Source organism: Rhineura floridana, chromosome 14, assembly GCF_030035675.1.
Source record: "Rhineura floridana isolate rRhiFlo1 chromosome 14, rRhiFlo1.hap2, whole genome shotgun sequence".
In the NCBI taxonomy this organism is placed as follows: Eukaryota; Metazoa; Chordata; class Lepidosauria; order Squamata; family Rhineuridae; genus Rhineura; species Rhineura floridana.
In genome coordinates this window covers 35,394,657-35,412,714 of record NC_084493.1, presented here as the reverse complement: position 1 = coordinate 35,412,714, position 18,058 = coordinate 35,394,657, and the positions used below count along the sequence as shown (strand labels likewise).

The following is an 18,058-nucleotide window of genomic DNA, read 5'->3' as shown; positions in this document are numbered from 1 at the left end:
TCCATTCTGGTTCAAGTGGAGCCCGTCCCTTTTGTACAGGCCCGGCTTGTCCCAAAATGTTCCCCGGTGCCTAACAAATCCAAACCCTTACACCCGACACCATCGTCTCATCCATGCACTGAGACTCCAAAGCTGTGCCTGTCTGGCTGGTCCTGCGCGTGGAACCCGTAGCATTTCAGAGAAAGCCACCTTGGAGGTCCTGGCTTTCAGCATCCTACCTAGCAACCTAAATTTTGCTTCCAGGACCTCATGGCTGCATTTCCCCATGTCGTTGGTGCCAACGTGCACCACGACCACTGACTCCTCCCCAGCACTGTCTACCAAACTATCTAAACGACGGGCGATATATGCAACCTTTGCACCAGGCAGGCAAAACACCTTGAGGTCTACACGCCCATCACACGCCCCACTGATTGAACCACCCACTACAAGGATCCCTCCACCCCCTGGAGATATATCCTCTGCACGAGAGGATAGCTGCTCATCCCCCAAGGAATGGGTCCCTTCTAAGGGATCGTTTCCCTCTTACTCAGCTGGATGCTCTCCTTCCCTGAGACCATTGTTCTCCATGATAGGAGAAGAGCTATCATTGTTGGAGTGGGACACAGCTATAACGTCCCTGAAGGCCTCCTCCACACACCTCTCTGCCTCTCTCAGCTTTCCAGGTCAGCCACCTTGGCCTCAAGGAAATGACGTCGTTCCCAGAGAGCCAGGAGCTCATTGCACCGAGAGCACACCCACAAGTTCTGTCCAACAGGCAGATAGTCGTACATGCTGCAGGCAGTGCAAAACACTGGAAAGCCCCCACACCCCTGCTGGCTTCTTACCTGCATGGTTTTGTTTAAGGTTTATTACGTCAATGGGTTGGAAACTGCAGTTTAGTTGAGGTCAGGGAACAGACGGGCAGATTGGGGGCCCTGGCCTCCTCGCTCTGCTGCTTAACTCGCCTTGACGCTTCGTCAGCTGAGGCTCCCTCTAGCTCGTGGAGCAGCACTTTTGGGAGCCTGATCTGGACTGGGATCCTGGTAGGATCGATAGGGATGCTTTAACCTTTTTGCAGGTCTTAGCGCCCCACACCTGCTATTTCCATTGGAAGAAAAGCTACTGTTCATGCCAGTGGAAGTGGGGCATGAGGGTGTTCTGGTCTGCAGTGTGGGGAATAGGTTAAAAAGTCCTCCCTAACCAAGTCCCAATCCACATCAGTTTTTGCAATCCATTCAAGCAATTGCTAATTGCATAAATTGTGCCTGTCTAGGGAATGCAATCAACCTTCCCTTGCAGCTTCAGTCTGAAGGGAAAGGTCAAAAGCGGTAAGCACTCTGGCTTTTCATGGCATCTCTTCTACCATTACTGAATTTCTCTTTGAGAAACCCAAGCATCTATCAAGCAGAGCTTAACAAATACCAATCTACACTAAAAGGGAAGTGAAAGTTGCAATGACAGAGCAGGCAAATACTGGCACCGTAGGCCTTGCAACAGATGTAGAGTTGCTCTTGCTGAGCTAGAAACTCATTAGGAAAACTCGTTAAGGAATCGCAAAGGCATGAATCAGTGGGCTTTTGCTTGGTGGGTGGAGTAACCTCTGGTAAGAAGCATAAGAAATCTTGCACTGGCTCAGCTGCTGTTCCCTTCACTCAAACATAACCTTATACCCCCAGCCTGCCATTTTATGTAAGCTAGGTCACATGGCAATGGTCTCACACTGCACATGGTGAGGTCGGTTGAGCTAGAGATGCCATGTGGATACAGCAGCCTGAATTGCAAGATTAGGTATTATCTGGGACACCTGAGCAGTTCATTCCTTCATTGTGTGGTTGTCTGTTCAAATCCCCATGGAACTGCTGCCAGACAGAAGAAGGAGCCTATATCTTTAAAATAAAGGCAAGGACCATAGTTCAGTGGCAGAACACATGCTTTGCATGCAGAAGGCATCCCCAGGTAGGGCTGGAAAGAGTCTGCTGTCTGAGACCCTGCAGTGTCACTGTCTGTGTAGACAGTTGTTATGTGCCTTCAAGTCAATTACAACTTACCACGACCATGTGAATCAGTGACCTCCAAGAGCATCTGCCTGACTTGGTATAAGACAACTTCCTTTTTACGTATTTAACAAAATTTGTATACCACTTTACTTAAGTAAAACAAAGCAGTTTACAAAAAATATAAAATATACATTAAAATTGTCAGAATTTTTTTTTAAAGAAAGTGAATAAAATTAACAGTAAAAAGTATACATCCTAAGCTAAAATTGCAGATTAAAGTGTGCATCAGCTTTACATGTCTGCATAGGCTGGGCTAAACAGAAGAATACAGCAAGGCGCCTGGCTAATGTCAATGGGTAGGGAGTTCCAGAGTGTAGGAGCTCCCACAGTAAAAGATTCGTTCTGTGCAAGTGCATAATGAATATTATGTGGCACTTGTAAAAACAGCTTCCTATGTTCTTACGTCCCTTTCCTAATGAGCATAATGAATATGTTTTAGCTTTTTTTATTTGTTTTACTCACTGCCTTTTTTATTGAATGACTGATTGTTTTTTGCTTTGGGGAATGCCTTTCTGCATTTCTAGACTTACTGTTCTTCACAATCAAAACCTCCTTCCCCAGGTCTCGAGAAGTTAAATCTCTTGAGCAGGTGGATCTGTCTGATCTCCATATGCCTGTTAAGGGATGTTTATGAAGTGTGCCGCCTGACATGTTAAACACTAGTGAGGTTCATTTTGAATTGAGAACTGTAGGACTTCAGCATTTTACTACCACATCATTAGAGGCTTGCAGAAGATTAGGAATATTCCAAATCAATAACCAAAATTGGCTCACTTGGACAGATTTGGGACTTGTCCAAATTCAAGCAGGATCACTCTGAAGCACCTTGAACTAAAGTGGGGACCTCTGAAGTGATTTGGGGTGATTTGGAGAGTCAGGTGCAAGAATGCAGAGACAAAAGTATCTTCAAAAACTGAAACATTATTCACAATGTTTACCATATAAGGAAATCGCTGAGATAGGGAGTGTGAGAGCTCTTTTCTGAGTGACAGGTCTAACATCTAATCAGAGGTAAATATTTTTACCATGGAATTCCAATCACAATGCTTTGGGGAACTACAGGAAGAAAAGCAAATCTCTTTTAGTTCTCACCACTGCAGATGAATCAACTTTAAAGGTACCTACACAAACAAAAATCCTGTGCTGTAATTTGGCAGGTTTCCTCCCTCTCTTGTTCATTCTATTTTCATACAAATTGCCCACAAAACAAGACTGGAGATTTTGCCTTTCTTTTTTTAATAACCCCACACCGTAAGGCTGCCATTGTAGGAAAACAACTGCAACTATTTTTCTGAAATAGGCACACTTCATCCTCTCAAAAGAGACTAACAAGTCTGCAAATATTCAGTTCTGCCAAAAAAAATTAAAAGTTACAGTGTTCATTTAAAGTTTTATTTTAATTTTTTAAGGTTCCCAGCATGTACAAACCCCCTGGGTTTAACTTGATAGGCTTTATTTACTCAGGAGTGAATATCATGTTATGCCTCCAAATTTCATCTGATGCTGATAAAAGGGGAAAGTTACAGCCAATTTTCTAAAAAAAAAAAAAAAAATAGATGAGGCAAGGAGAAGAGAGAAAGAGGCAAAACATTGTTTTTCCAAATCAGAATTAGGGTTCGGACCCAAACTGAATTAGGAAGCTTCCAAAGCAATTCAGACCAAATCAGTCTGTTTTGCAAAGCACCGAATTGGGGTCCAGATTGACTCTTGCGATTGTTGCACATCCCAATATCTTTTTCCTACCCAGGCTTTTAAACAAGTAGCATGTGCTTCCCTGCACTAATAATGCAGCTGGCATGATGTCATCATATGGTACATCTCCTTCCCTCAGCAGCAGACTATGTGCTGTGATCAGATTATTCATTTCTCTGCCCCAGCCCCTTACCTTCAGAAAGGAATGAGGGAAATGCATGGCATTAAGTCCTTATAACACATGCATTCCATAACTGCATGTTAGTGCAAGAGAGGAGTGTGATGTTCCTGCTTATATTGTAAATATGGTAAGTGCTGGTTATATAGAAGACATATGGTAAGTGGAGTGAAAGAGGAGGGGGAGTACATAAGCAGTAGAATGCTGGATGATTGGCTGAGCGTTTGGCTGGGAGTATAAATGGAAGAATGACAGTTGAATTAGGGTGGTGGATGTTGGAGGTTGAGAGAGGTGAAAGAGAGGTTTTGGTGGTGTTTAGAGGATGGTGTTGAGAGTGAGTCAGAGTTCTGAGGCAATTAGTAAGAAGTCAAGTACATAACAGAATATAGATGAAACCATACGCTTGTCTACAAAGTAATTAAGTAATCTTGTTATTTCTAATTCTTAATAAATATTTCTTGGTTAAACAAAAGCCTGATTCCTTCAGCTGGGATACACGTACCAGGGGGAATAGCAAAGTAAGCAAGGCTGAACAGTTTGTATCGAATGGTGGCAGCGGCGGATCGGAGGAAAGTGTATCCAGTCCCACAGAGAAACCCAGGGCTGTATGCTTCAGAGTCAAGGGGCTGCAGGGGGGTTTACAAATTACCTGTACCCATTGACACAAGGTATCGGAATAGCCAGGCAGAGACTAGGCACAGTCTATTGGCTAAAAGGGTTACAGAGTGTCGGGTGGTGCTGCCTAGCAGTGGGATCTTTTGAGATCGGTGCTAGTGCTGTAAAGGGTAAGAATAAACCTGACGTTCCTGTCTGCTGGTAGCCACAAAGTGAGAGCTTCACAGGTGGTGCCAGGGAAGGATGTCACAAGGAGAAGTTGCCATTTTCAGCCCCAAATTACTTTAGAGGTCCTCACTTCAGTTTGGAGTGCTTCAGAGACATTCTGCTTCATCTTGGACAAGCCCCATATCAGTCTGAAATGGGCCCACTTTGGTCCTTGATTCGGGATTCATCCAAATCTTTTGCACACCCCTAATAAAGTTATGCTACTTGTACCCTCTGCCCACCCAACAACAAGGAAACCAGTAACTCTGTCAGACTATACTGCAGTGTGTTCAGTTTAGCTCTCCACATATGAGGAATGAGTGGTTGTTATCTATGCGAAAGGTGATGTCTTTCTGCATAAACCAATGTAGGCACAAATCCAGCTTGTCTTTTGCAGGACCAAAATACGGCATAAGAATACCATGTTCCAATTGTCTGTCTGTCTCTATAAAACAACTGGGCATTGATCCTTTTCGTCCAGATTCTTCCTGATTTTGCTTGGTTAGAAGGGGTGGAGAGGTTGATGCAGAAAGCACTTTGCTGCCTGAGCCTCATTAAATTATCTTGGTTGGGTTCCCACAGCCAAAGTGAATCTTTTTAAGTGATTGGAGCACATATTGCTGCAGCAATAAAGAGGTCTTTGTTATACCACTCATGGCGCTTCTGAGCAGGTCTGAGCTGGCTGATAGCCCTTAGCAATGCTTAGGATCTCCCCAAGTAAAGCAGAGGCTGTGAGATTGTTGGAAATGGGGCAGCTGGTGGAGATAATTTCCAAGTATGTTTGAAGAGACACTTTGTTTGGTTTTGCTGGTTGTTCAGATTTGTGGCTTGCCCCTAGTGCCAGCTGCTCAGAGGTATACTGCCCCAATACACGTAGGCTCTATGTAGCTGATCAACACCAGTAGTTCAAATCATGGAAGATCTGTTTATTTTGTAGAGCCATGTAGGTAGTGGTAGTACTTAAACTCTTTGGAGGAAAGGTAGGATATAAATGTAATAAATAAAAAAAAATAACTCACCTCATCTTAGGGTAGTGAGTTCCACAAGTTTAATGATGTGTTGTGTGAAGAAAGGGCTTTTCCCGAACCGTATGGCAATCAACTAAATTCAGTTACTCAGATCGTTCATGCATGTTCCCCATAGTGCAAATGATTTCTTATTATCCCAGGTAAGGCTATAGAGCTGGCCAGCAATCAATTTGATCAGAGGATTGAGATAAACGAATCTGTCAATGCTGGTTTCTCTCTGTGTCTCATTTTTCCAGTATAAAATTCAGTTCACAGCAACATCAGTTTGCAATTATCATCATCTCTATCATCATCTGACAAAAATTCATCAACATTTTATTGTTTATTTCTCCTAATAGACACGTTTTTACAAGCAGTTTCCCCTAGTATAATGTATTATTTTCACAACTATATAGGCATTTTTACCTACACTTTCCTCTGACAGTTTTGGGGATGAGAACTGCATTGCAAAAATTGGACAACTGTTAATTTTGAAGGGTATCTGTATTTTGGTTCAGGAAGCACAAATTAGGTAGACTGCCAAAGAGTCTCCGCTCTGCTCTCCAAATGCTTCTGGGTTGGCAACTGGAGGGTCAGTTTGTTGCCCTCTCGGGGAGTAGCTAACTAAGGCACTAAGCCTTCCAGTTGCTAATCGCTACTAGACTATGCTCTAAGACTCTATTCTTTAACCTGGGCCCCCCAGATGTTGTTGCTATACAACGCCCATCATCCCCAGAGAGCATGGCCAATGGCTAGGAATGATGGGAGTTATAGTCCAACAACATCTGGGGACTCATGGTTGAAGAACAGTGCTCTAAACAACTCTTGCCCAACCCCATTTAAATTTTCTCCTACCTTACCCAAGGGAATGCTAACAAAATGTGTGTGCAGGTGTTCTGAAGTTAAAAGGATCTCTCTCCAAGAGCACAAGGACAAATAGCCTTGCTGGATCAGCCCAAGGGAACACTACTTCTCTGCTCTTCCCTCGGCAAACTCACAAAGAGCCAGTGCTGGAGCACAGGAGTTCATCAAGACAGACCCCAGAGCTGCCACCCCAAGAAGAGTAAAAAAAAATAGACAGCTGTGTTAATACTACTACTACTAATAATAACAATAACAATAACAATAATTTTAACAGCATTCTGTAGAGTAATGGGAAAGGCGGTGGAGAGGGTAGTGGCAGAGCAGCTGCAAGTGTTCCTGGATGATCCCATGGACCATGGGACTCTCCTGGATCAACTGTGTGGGATGGGCAGCAGAGGCACTACACTACAGTGGTTCCTTTCCTACCTGGGTGGTCAAGTCCAGAGAGTAAAAGTGGGAGAGGACTCTTCAACCCCCTGGGTCTTGCGCTATCAGGTCCTGCAAGGCACCATTTTGTCTCCAATGCTATTTAACATCTAGATGAAGCTGTAGGGAGTGGTCACTAGGAGTTTTGGAGCACAGTGACATCAGTATCCACAATCAGAGGCCGAATGCCTCTGAACACCGTTGCTGGAAACTCTTGCACACAGTTCCTGCTTGTAGCCTTCCCATAGGTGTCTGGTTGGCCATTGTGAGAATTGGACACTGGCCTAGATGAGCCATAGGCCTGATCAAGCAGACTCTTCTTCTTCTGTTTCTCCATAACATCTCAGTCAGGAGAGGCTGTGCAAGCCCTGGACCAGTGCCTTAATGCAGTAGTGGACTGGATGAGAGCCAATAAAGTGAATATGAGCATGAGAAAACAGACAGTGGGAGTAGGTGGTTCCATATGTGGAAGATAGGCCAGTTGCCTGTTCTGGATGGAGCTGTACTCTAAAGGAGCAGGTACATAGAGTTTTTGAAAGAGTTTTTGAAAGATATTTTGTTTTTAAAGATGTTTTGTTTTTGAGATGTTTGATAGTTTTTAGTGTTTTATTGCCTGTTTGCCCCCCCCCCAGCTCTTTTTGGGAGGAAAGGCAGGATATATTGTTGTTGTTGTTATACATCTTTGCCATTAGAGCCCCAAGTGACTTCTGTGGCCAAGAGTGCCTTTTACCAGTTTCATCTGGTACTCCAGCTGGATCACTTGGCCACTGTAGTCTATGCACTGGTAACCTTGAGACTGGATTATTGCACTGCCCTTGGTCCTAGTCCAGACGTTCCACCTGATACAGATGGAGGCAGATTGTCAACAGCATGTAAAACATCTGCACTGGCTGGCGGAATGCTACCAGGCCAGGTTCAAGGCTCTTGTTTTGATATATAAAGCCCCAAAGAACTTGGGCCCAGGTTGGGTTGACGGGTCTCCAGTTTTTGCCCGGAGACTCCAGATTTTGGGGGTCCTCTCCAGGTCTCTGAGTGAGTCACCTCAATCTCCAGACTCTCAGCTTTCATTTTTTAAAAAATAAGTTTCTAGGTGGTCTGGTTCAAGAGATATACACCAAAATGTCAGCCCCTCTCGCAACTTCTGTTAAATGAGCTCATAATTGACTGCTCGAACCCTGCCCTTTCAGGTTTGTAGCCAATAAGTGAAGTCAGGATTGTGACTGACAAGGGATTTGTTGACCTCCAGGCAATAGCGAAAACTCATTTCCTGTTTGTCTGAAAATTTCATAAACTGAGTAAGTTTATAGCATTCAGCAGTAGTAAAAGTCCCTTTCTCTTTGTGTGCAGGAGATGAGGAACAAAAAATCATAGCAGGATATTGGTGGGTGATTGTTTACTGTAAGCAATTCAGTTATGATAATCATAAAAATGTACATGCAGGGTTTTTCAAATTACTTGCAAAAATAGCATATTATACATCTTTTCTTTCAAATAATTTTTGAACAGAAATTTAAAAAATTACATGTAGCTTATGATGTAATCACAATCTGTTATACTTTTTTAATTATGAGGAGTCAAACAAGTTTAAATTTTCCTGGGCTGTTGAAGAGGACAGTTTGTCTAGTTCATAGCCTGTTTTGAAAACCTTCTCAATATGAAGCTTTAATCTTATACTCACTTTTCTGGGTGTAAAGCTGCAACGCTAATCCCATGTACCAGCAGTAAACCTCATTGATTCAATAGGACTTACTTTTGAATAGACATGGTTAGGATTCTGCTGTAAATCAGTGGGACTTTTGAGTGAATATAGCAAAGGTTTCTATGTGTTGTAAATCTTTCTCTAACCCTCCAATCCTATTTTTAAAGCAGTTAGGCAGGGCTTACTTAGGTGTCACTATTTTAATTTGGTAAGTAACTAATACTGATTTTATATATTTTTTAAAAATTTTCTGCAATGACCAACTGGTTTTGACAATAAACTATTATATGGGGTATATTTATTTTTACATCTCCGTTGTATGTGTATATGGAGTCTTTCCAATAACTCTGTGAGGTAGGGTTGCCAATTGGAAACCAAGGCAGCTCATAACAAGAAATAAAGCCATTTAAAATCCAATAACAATAAAATAAGTATAAAACAGTTGTAAAACAGCTTAAAGTGACATGATTCTGAATTTTGGATTGGGTGAGGGAAGTTCCTTATCACTTGAGGTTGCAGCCTGTGCATACTTCCCTGTTTGTGTAAGCCCCATTGAATACATTGGGACTTGCTTCTGAGTAAACATGCATAGGATTGCACTATAAATATCTTTACAGGTTGGGTAAATAATAAACATCTTTGACAGTCATGTTTATATAAATATTTCTTCATACTATGTCCCAATAAGTATCTGATTCACGCTATGGTTGTACATTATTATTTCCTTTATATTTTAAGTGTGCTCTTCTTCCTTGGGGTGGTCATGGTCCCCCTCTGTTGTTTTCACTCTGAGGGGCAGATTAGGCTGAGAGATGGTGAGTAGCCCATGGTCAACTTTATTGTCAACTTTATAGCCGATTTCCATTTTTAAAAATTAATTAAAACGATTTACATGTAGGCAAAGTTTATGAAGTTGATCCACACAATACATTTAAAGCACATCCAACCCACATTTAAAGTGCATGACTCCCCCCCAAAAAAATCCTGGTGAATGTAGTTTCCCCCTCACAGTTATAGTTCCCACCACCCTGAACAAACTACAGTTCCCAGGATTCTGTGGTGGGATTCAAATGTGTGTTGAATGTGCTTTAAATGCATGGTGTGGATCTGCCCTAGTATGCTGTAAATTCATTAGTGAATTGAAAAGAACAATTTTAAAAGATACATTTTTACAAAGGACTGTAGCTCAGTGGCAGAGTGCATGCTTTACATGCAAAGATCCAAAATCCAATCTCTGGAAAAGACCATTGCCTGTCATCCTGGAGAAGCAATGCTAGTCCATGTTATCAGTACTGAGCTAGATGGTATCAAATGCCCTGACTTGGTATAGGGCAGATTCCTTTGTGCCTAAAAAAGGAAAGAGACCCAAGGGCCACAGTAACTCCAACATTTAATTATGTATTTTATTTACAATATTTATGTACCACTTCATTGTAAAAAAACTTCCAAGCAATTTACAGAAGGAACTAAAATAATAAAATTATTGGTAAAAACAGTTAAAAACAGGTATTTAAAAACATTCAAAATAATAAAACCAACAATGGATTAAAAACAGATAAAGAACATAATAGCTTCTACATGCCTGGGTAGGCTAAGCAAACATGTTTCTAGCAGGTGCCAAAAAGAGTACAATGAAGGCGCCTGCCTAATGTCAATAAGCAGGGAGTTCCAAAGCGTAGGTGTTGCCACAGTAAAGGACTGAGTTCTGTGGGGCTTAGTCCCTTAGCAAGTATGCTTAGAATTGTACCCTTCAGGGGCATCCATCTTTACTCCTGAGTGCTCCCATCTAACAACACTAGAACACTATGCTCCTTTCTTCCTACAATGGCCTTCTGGGGACTGGACTGGCCTGAGGGCACTTAACCCTTCTTGCCAGAAGCAAGTAGGCTACATTAAATGTTCTCTACCCAGGATCCCTAAGCAGGTGGGAAAGAATGATCCCATCACTTTAGCTGGACCTGGGAACACCCTCATTTAGCTCAGAATTCTATCTTAATTTCCAGATAATTGTTTTTGAGTGGAATGCTCCAAGCAACTGTAGTTGATGCTTAATGTATCATGCTTAATGACATCACTCGGGCCCACCCCATGACATCACTTGGCCCCGCCCCATGACATCACTCAGGCCAGCCCTTGAAATCTCAGGGTTTGGAATGCTTCTGACCTAACAACCCTAAGCCTAGGATACCTTAAGGACTACCTGAGCCATTAAATCCCACCCTGATCACTGAGGTCATAAAATAGTAGAGTTGGAAGGGACCTATTGAGTTCAACCCCCACAGGAGTGCTATAGTTGTCCCCGTTATAGAAGTCTACCTGGCCTCAACCAGAAGTCAGACATTTAGTGCCATCACCAGCCCATGCTGTGAAACACTCCTCCGGCAGAGTTTCGGTAGGCATCCTCACTTTTGACTTTCAGGCCTCTCTTGACGACTTTTTTTGTCCTTTCAGGCCTATGCAGCTGTTTGAAATGTTTTTTGAGTAGCCACTCATTTTAACAATTATCTGTATTTTTATTTTTAAATGGTGTTTTATGCTTTACGATTGTGCACCACCCTGACATATTATGTTATGGTGGTATATAAATGCTTTTATAAATAAAATAAATTTTAACAAAACTAATTTTATAAGGATCACATAACTGCAATCCTATGCATAGTTTCCTGGGAGTAAACTCAGTTGTATACATCAGTGGTGCTTTCTCCTGACTGCTCCTGACTACATAGTTCAATCTGGAAAACTGAATGCAAGCAATCTGGCAAAGAAGTGTTATCAGCTAAACTGCTTACATGAAGTAGTAGCCCCATCAAAGAAAAGGAAAGAAGTATCTAGCCTCTGCTTGACAATTTTTCTTCCTAGTCTATCTTAATCACTCACAAAGACACCTGAAAGCCTCATATCACTTCGTTCACTTGGCAGAGCAAGGAGGTTCTGTCAATTACCCTGACAGCAGCATCTGGTGTCCTGGAGCTGTGCTCCGCTGCATCCCTACTTCATTACGCCACTGCAAGCAGAGCACCTCATTTGGGGGCATTCCTTTTTGGTTGGTCTCCAGCATCTGTTACTCAGGACTTAAACAGCACCTGCATATAGACGTTCTATTTCCTTATTATGGCTGAAGGCTGCCAATAGACAAACCCATCAAGTCACTTTGGATATAGTTTTCTATAGAAAAGTAGAAGAAAGATTCATTACAATTAATTGACTGATTACAATAGCCCCTTTTGGAGCGATCTGAGGTTATGGCAAGGACCAGACCTCAGTGGTAGAGCATTTGCTTTGCGTGCACAAGGTCCCCAACAACTCCTGATAGGAGAGCCCTGCCTGAGACCCTAGGAAGCTGCTGCCAGTCAGTGTCAAAGGTACCAATGGTCTGAATCAGTATAAGGGAACTTCCTCCGTTCCTATGTAGTGACCATCGCTGCATCCTGCTGGTGGTGAATTCCCTAACTTAGTTATGTGAACAAAATACTTTCCTTAGCCTGTCCCCAAACTTTTTAGCAAATGATTTGAACTGGGTGGCCAGGGTTGAACTGTTGAAGAACTATTGGATTCCTGCATTGAGCAGAGGTTGGGCTCGATGACCTTATAGGCCCCTTCCAACTCTACGATTCTATGATTCCATGATCCTAAGAAATGAACGGGGTTGGGGAGGGGAAGTACACACTTATGAAGCCTTGCTGGACTTGATTTTGTAAGAGCAGTTTCTAAGATCTAAAACACTGGCCTGCCTTATAAGGCTGTTGTAAGGATAACTGCAATAATGTGTGCAACCCTGTATGTATATGTCTGCCAATTTACAATTGCACCTCATGTATCTGATGAAGTGGATTCTAATCCATAATAGTTTATGCAAGCAATGACTTTTTGTTGATTTTTGCTGCCCTCTGGAAGCTACGTCTCTGGAAGCTCTAGACATTATTATTACCAATGATAAGACACAGCTGGTTGTGTAAACATACCATACATTTAAAACACATATAAAGTGCATGACTTCCCTATAGAATCCTGGGAACTGTAGTTTGTTAAAGGTGCTGAGAGCTATAGTTCTGTGAGAGGTAAACTACACTTTCCAGGATTCTTTGGGGGAAACAATGTGCTTTCAATGTGCTTTAAATGTATGGTGTGTGTTTCTGTCTTGTTTCCCTCTTCCTAGAGGTTTTTGCACATCATTTTGTTTTGTCTTTGGGCCCACTTCTGTTCCTCTCCCACTCCCACCACCTGTGAGGATGGCTTGCAGCTTCATCTTCGCACTCGTCACAACCACATCAGTGCTAGCACTGCGGTCTAAAAGCGTTGCTTCTTGCTGATCAATATTGCTAATGGATTCTGGCTGGTGTCATTTAAAACCTCCTGCTCTAGGCTGGAACTGTGCCCTATGACTAATCACCACAGCAGCAGACTATTCCAGCACAGCAGGCACGGATCGTGTCTGTACATGAACCCAGCTCTCTGTGTAAAGGTTTGTTTGCTCTCTTATTTGGATGAGTGATGGGCATGCCATCCTTGCCAATGAGCATGCCAGGACCTGCAGAGTCTCACCTATAAAATGCCTTGAGCTGAGAACTCAGCAACAATTGAGACCTTGGTTGGGGCCAAAGAAAATGAAATTATAAAGAGGAAATTATGTTTTGATCAGAAATATCCCTGAGCTGAGGGGGTGGGTGGTATTTGGGGAATTTGGTTTTGGAGGGTAGGTCTTGCAAGGAGGAATGGAAGTATCAATAAGTTGCTCTTCCTTTCCTAATGGTTGGTCTCTGCAATGAGAATCGCAGCCTCTATCTGCAATAAAAGCAACTTCAGTTCAGCATGTGAGAAACTGAAATTCAAACTGTTACGCTCACCCCACTTATCTGAGAAGGCCAAGGGGTTCCTGGGTTTGGTTTCCTTTAGAAGGTCACTGACGGGACTTATTGGCATTTTGAAATATTTGTGTTCTATTTATAAATATACAGGTTGAACATAGATGGAGGCACACAGCTAAAACACTCCAACCGATGGCCAAAGTCCACCACTTCTGCATCAAATCTTCCAGTAACAGCCAGCACCCTAGGATGTTTCCTGAGGCTAGAAGTGGGCTCTCTCTTCTCAGTCTACCTCAAACTGCAGCCCATGCTTTTCCACACAGACCACTTGGATGACATCATCCCCTTGGAAGCCAAGGGCAGGTGGAAGGTAAGCCTGGATTTCTAAATAGGGGTTTCCTTCCAGAACTATGGTCTATGACTAACTATTTAGTTCCCATGGCAACATAACTGTCAAATTTACCTAACAAAGAAATATGGTAGGCCAGATCTGGCCAACCAGTTTGACCACTTTAGCAGTCCTTTCCTTGTTCAGACCACAATTTTGCAATCATGGAATTACAGAGGTGGAATGGACTTTGAGATCATCTAGTTCAACCCCCAATCTAATTACAATTATTAATTACTGCTTTATTCCAACAGGTTTTTGTTGTATGTGGCATATAATCTTTTATGTTTAACTTTAATGCTGATTTTTTTCGCCTTGCATGGTTGCTTTATATTGCTTTTTATGAACTTTTAATTTTAATGTTGTAAAGCTGCCCTGAGAGTGATGCTCTTGCATTAGAAGGGCAAATGACTAAAATAAACACAAGACATTACACTGAAGCACAGAAAGGGACTTATAAGATTTACAAGAGTCCCTTATGTGTTCTGCTATCCTGCACTGGATTAATCACTCAAGAGTCTTATTGTTTTATTGCTGCTGGGCGGGGTGAAGGGGGGAAGAGAATGGCAACATGGCCATTTCTGAGCTTCATCAGTCTGCTGAGGATGGAAATGGAGTGGGTAGTAAGGTGCAATTGGGCTGGACAGCAAAAGGATCCATGATGGTGAGGACTCCTCTCATTTGCAGAAAAATAATGGGGACTCAAAACTAACATCCCATTCTTCCAGAACGATGGTAGCCAGGGGCTGGCAAGGTCCCTTATGGGAGGAATTGTGGTAAAGCACTTGTTTTGCCTGCAGAAGGTCCCTGGCAGCATCTCCAGTGCAAAGGGTCTATCTTATCACCTGATCCTTGACCTTGGAGAGCCACTTGAAGATCCACTGATGAGCCAGACTGCGGGCAAGGTGGGTAAATATTCTGACCTGGGATAAGGCCATGTCCTAGGTCCCTAACCACACTTTGCACCAGGATCGCCCTGTGTAGTGATGCAAGCGTATGAGGCCTACTAAGCTGAGGACAGGAGCGGTCAACCAAGGGAAGAGGTATGGCTCTCCTCAATTAACACAAGACTCCCTGTGCCTGGTTAGGGAGCCAAGGTTGGCCAAGCAAATGGCGGTCAGTCACCTCAGCTTCCTCCCAGCCTCCTCGGCTGTTTCTCCTGGCAGGCAGGTGGGACAGCTTGTTCTGGCAGCGCCTGAGCTGAGCCTGTTCTGCAAAAACAAAACAAGCATCTAGAGCGGTTCCATATTTTAAAATCAGCTTTTGTCATCTGCACAGGCTTAGGTAGGGAAACAAGCCACTTCACCATCACCATCCAATCATCTGTGCAAAATTATTTATTTGTTTATTACTTTTTTACCCCGCTTTTCTTTCCATGCTAGAAACCCAAGGCGGCTTACATATGGTTCCCCGGTGGTCTCCCATCCAGGCACTGACCAGACCTGACCTGGCCACATGTGCCTTGAGACCGTAGCCTGGGAAATTGTGAATGCTGACTGAGCAACTGGTCCCAGTCCTGGTCTGCCTCCCACAACTCTGGGCTTCTTCATGTATTTCAGATAGTTGTGGCTGCCAAATCAAGCAAAGATACTGTATGCCTTCAGGGAAGTCCGTTCAGTGTCAGTGCCTCCTCCAGTCCCGTCCCATCACCTGCTCCCCAAGTTGTTCTTAGTAGCAGTAGCTCTACAGGAGGAACAGGCGATCTCTCCGTTGCTCATTTTTCCAGTGCTAAGTTCAGCTCTCCACATTTCCTCATCAGTTTGGTTTAAAAAAAAAAAAGTCCATGAAAATTCATCAGCATTTTAGTGCAAATTTCTCCAAACGGACATGCTTGTATGCAAACCAATTTGCCTTAATGTAATGCATTTTTATATGTTATTTTCACTAATACAGTAGGGCCCCACTCATATAGCGGGTTATGTTCCAGACCCCCACCGAAAAGCGAAAAGCTCTGAAAAGCGGAACTCCATCAATAAAATGGCAACCACCGCTCAGCTGCTGAGCGCGTCATGCCGAAAAATGCTGTAAAAGCAGAACAAGCGCCGTATGAGTGGGGCCTTACTCTAATTGAAAACCGCCGTATTAGCAGAACGCCAAAAAGCAGGCCACCAAAAAGCAGGGCCCTACTATATATGCATCTTCATGCACATTTTGGCTAGTATATACAGTTTTGTAGACATGACTTGGCTAGAGAACTGCACTGCAAAATTTGGAGAAGTGCCAATGTTGAAGGATGGCTGTGTTTCGATTTGTGTATTTTGCAGATGTTCACCTTGAAATGCAAACTGAATTTCTCCCCCATGCCTACAGAGTAGGTTCCTGCCTTCATTCCATGGAAGACAGACACAGCTACAGGGATTAGACTGGGTCTTTACTTAATAATGTTAAGTCATTACTGCTTACAGCCAGAATCAAGAAAGAAAGGGAGAAGAGAAACCAAACTCACAGTTTAAGAAGGCCACTCAACTTCCTGGACATAAATACCTAACCCTGTAGTGCCTTTCTCTCTCTTTCTGGGCACAATGGGTCTTAATTAAAGATGGTTGCTTTTATTCCAACACCCTCCTCCACAGATATGGAATGCCATCCCCAAAGACGTTTGCCTAGTGTCCATTTAGGGTGCACCAGCCACATGTCTTTTACAGAGGATAGTTCTCTATATGAAGGTGTCCTCAATTTGAAAGGCTGTCTGGTCCAAAGATGGCAGCTGATGGGGGACTGACCGTCCTATGCTCACCTGAATGTTTTTTTCGGTCCCAGGCCTTTTAAACACCAAATTTTTACATGGACTTTCAATGTGGTTGTTTAACTCTATGGAATGTGCCTTGCATCATCATCATCATATCATCGTCATCATCATATCATCGTCATCATCATATCATCGTCATCATCATCATATCATCATCATCATCATCATCAACATCATCATCATTACATTTGTATACCGCCCCATAGCCAAAGCTCTCTGGGCGGTTTACAACAATTAAAAACATTAAAAACAAATATACAAATTTAAAAACACATTTTAAAAAACAGTTCTAGACCTTGTATTCATTGCCATCTGCCATGATGTTTTAGATGTCTTTGCTTGTTTAAAAGCATTGCTTTTAGTATTAGAGCTGCTGTATATAATTTTATTAATCTGGTTTTTCTGATTTTTAAACTGTATTATGAAGTTTGTATGTCCCAGAGAATTGTTGTTAATTATTGGGTGACTGATGAATGAATAAAATGGTGCCATTCATACTGAAGAGGGAGGTTTGCAGAGTATAACAAATCTTTGTGTGTGTAGGTGGGTGAACCTAAGGAGTATCCCCCAAAAATACAGCCTGTGAGGACTGAGCATGCTCAGAGGCCATGGAATGTTGGGAGGATGGAAAAATAGGGAAGGGGAAATGGAACTGAGTGTCTTGGAAGAGGGTCTGGCTTCCTATATCCCTATCCTGCAACACTCCACTCTGCAACATTTTGTTGCAGGTCCTACTTCTGTATACTAACAGTGAACATTATTTTCCAAGTATGGATTGTTATGTAGCCAAATATCATCGAAGGGGGGGCGTATATACAGGCGTGGGGGCACCACAAGGTTCAAAACCAACAAAAAAGGAGGGGAAAATAGGCCAATGAAGACTGAGCATGCTCGGTGGATGCTAGAGAGGGGATCCACTGGCCGGTGCCAGTTCAACAGCATTCCGTTGATCTCACAGGCCGCTATTGATTTGAATTCATTCTTTGTCTACTAGTCACTACTTTTACCAATCCAGTTTTTCCCTCGCAAAAATACTATATTTATGTTGATTAATCTTGAAGGAAATATCAATAAAATTATAGTTCTTAATATCAATATTTTAGAGGTGTTTTTTTTAAAAAAAATCCGTTTTTGAAAATAGCTGCAGAATATCTCTACCTAAAAATCCGATCCGCAAATATAGAGAATAAACAAATTAATGGAAAATTTGGTACCAAATCCAAATTGGGCGGGAAAATGGAATGGAGTCTCTTGGATGGATGGGCCACTGGACATAGGGTTGCTGGGTGTCTGGTTTTTGCCTGGAGACTGGATTTTGGGGGTCCTCTTTGGGTGTGCAGGTGAGTCACTATAATCTCAGGACTCTTAGCTTTCATTTTTTTTAAAAAA

General features: G+C 42.6%; 1 protein-coding gene across 6 annotated transcripts in view; it reads left to right on the top strand.

The window, feature by feature from the left end:
- Positions 1–17,726, top strand: part of ICE2 (interactor of little elongation complex ELL subunit 2) — a 75,506-nt gene extending 57,780 nt beyond the window's left edge. Inside the window, exons 15-16 of one of the 6 annotated variants that reach the window (XR_009758940.1) lie at positions 13,683–14,825; positions 16,185–17,724. Coding sequence is in view for 4 of the 6 variants with exons in the window: in XM_061595055.1 (XP_061451039.1) it covers positions 13,683–13,868 (186 nt within the window). In the remaining 2 variants the exon portion in view is untranslated. Of the gene's footprint in view, positions 1–13,682 lie in introns of all 6 variants that reach the window. The other 5 variants (XR_009758941.1, XM_061595055.1, XM_061595057.1 and 2 more) reach the window with 5 other exon arrangements.
- Positions 17,727–18,058: the final 332 nt, after the last annotated feature.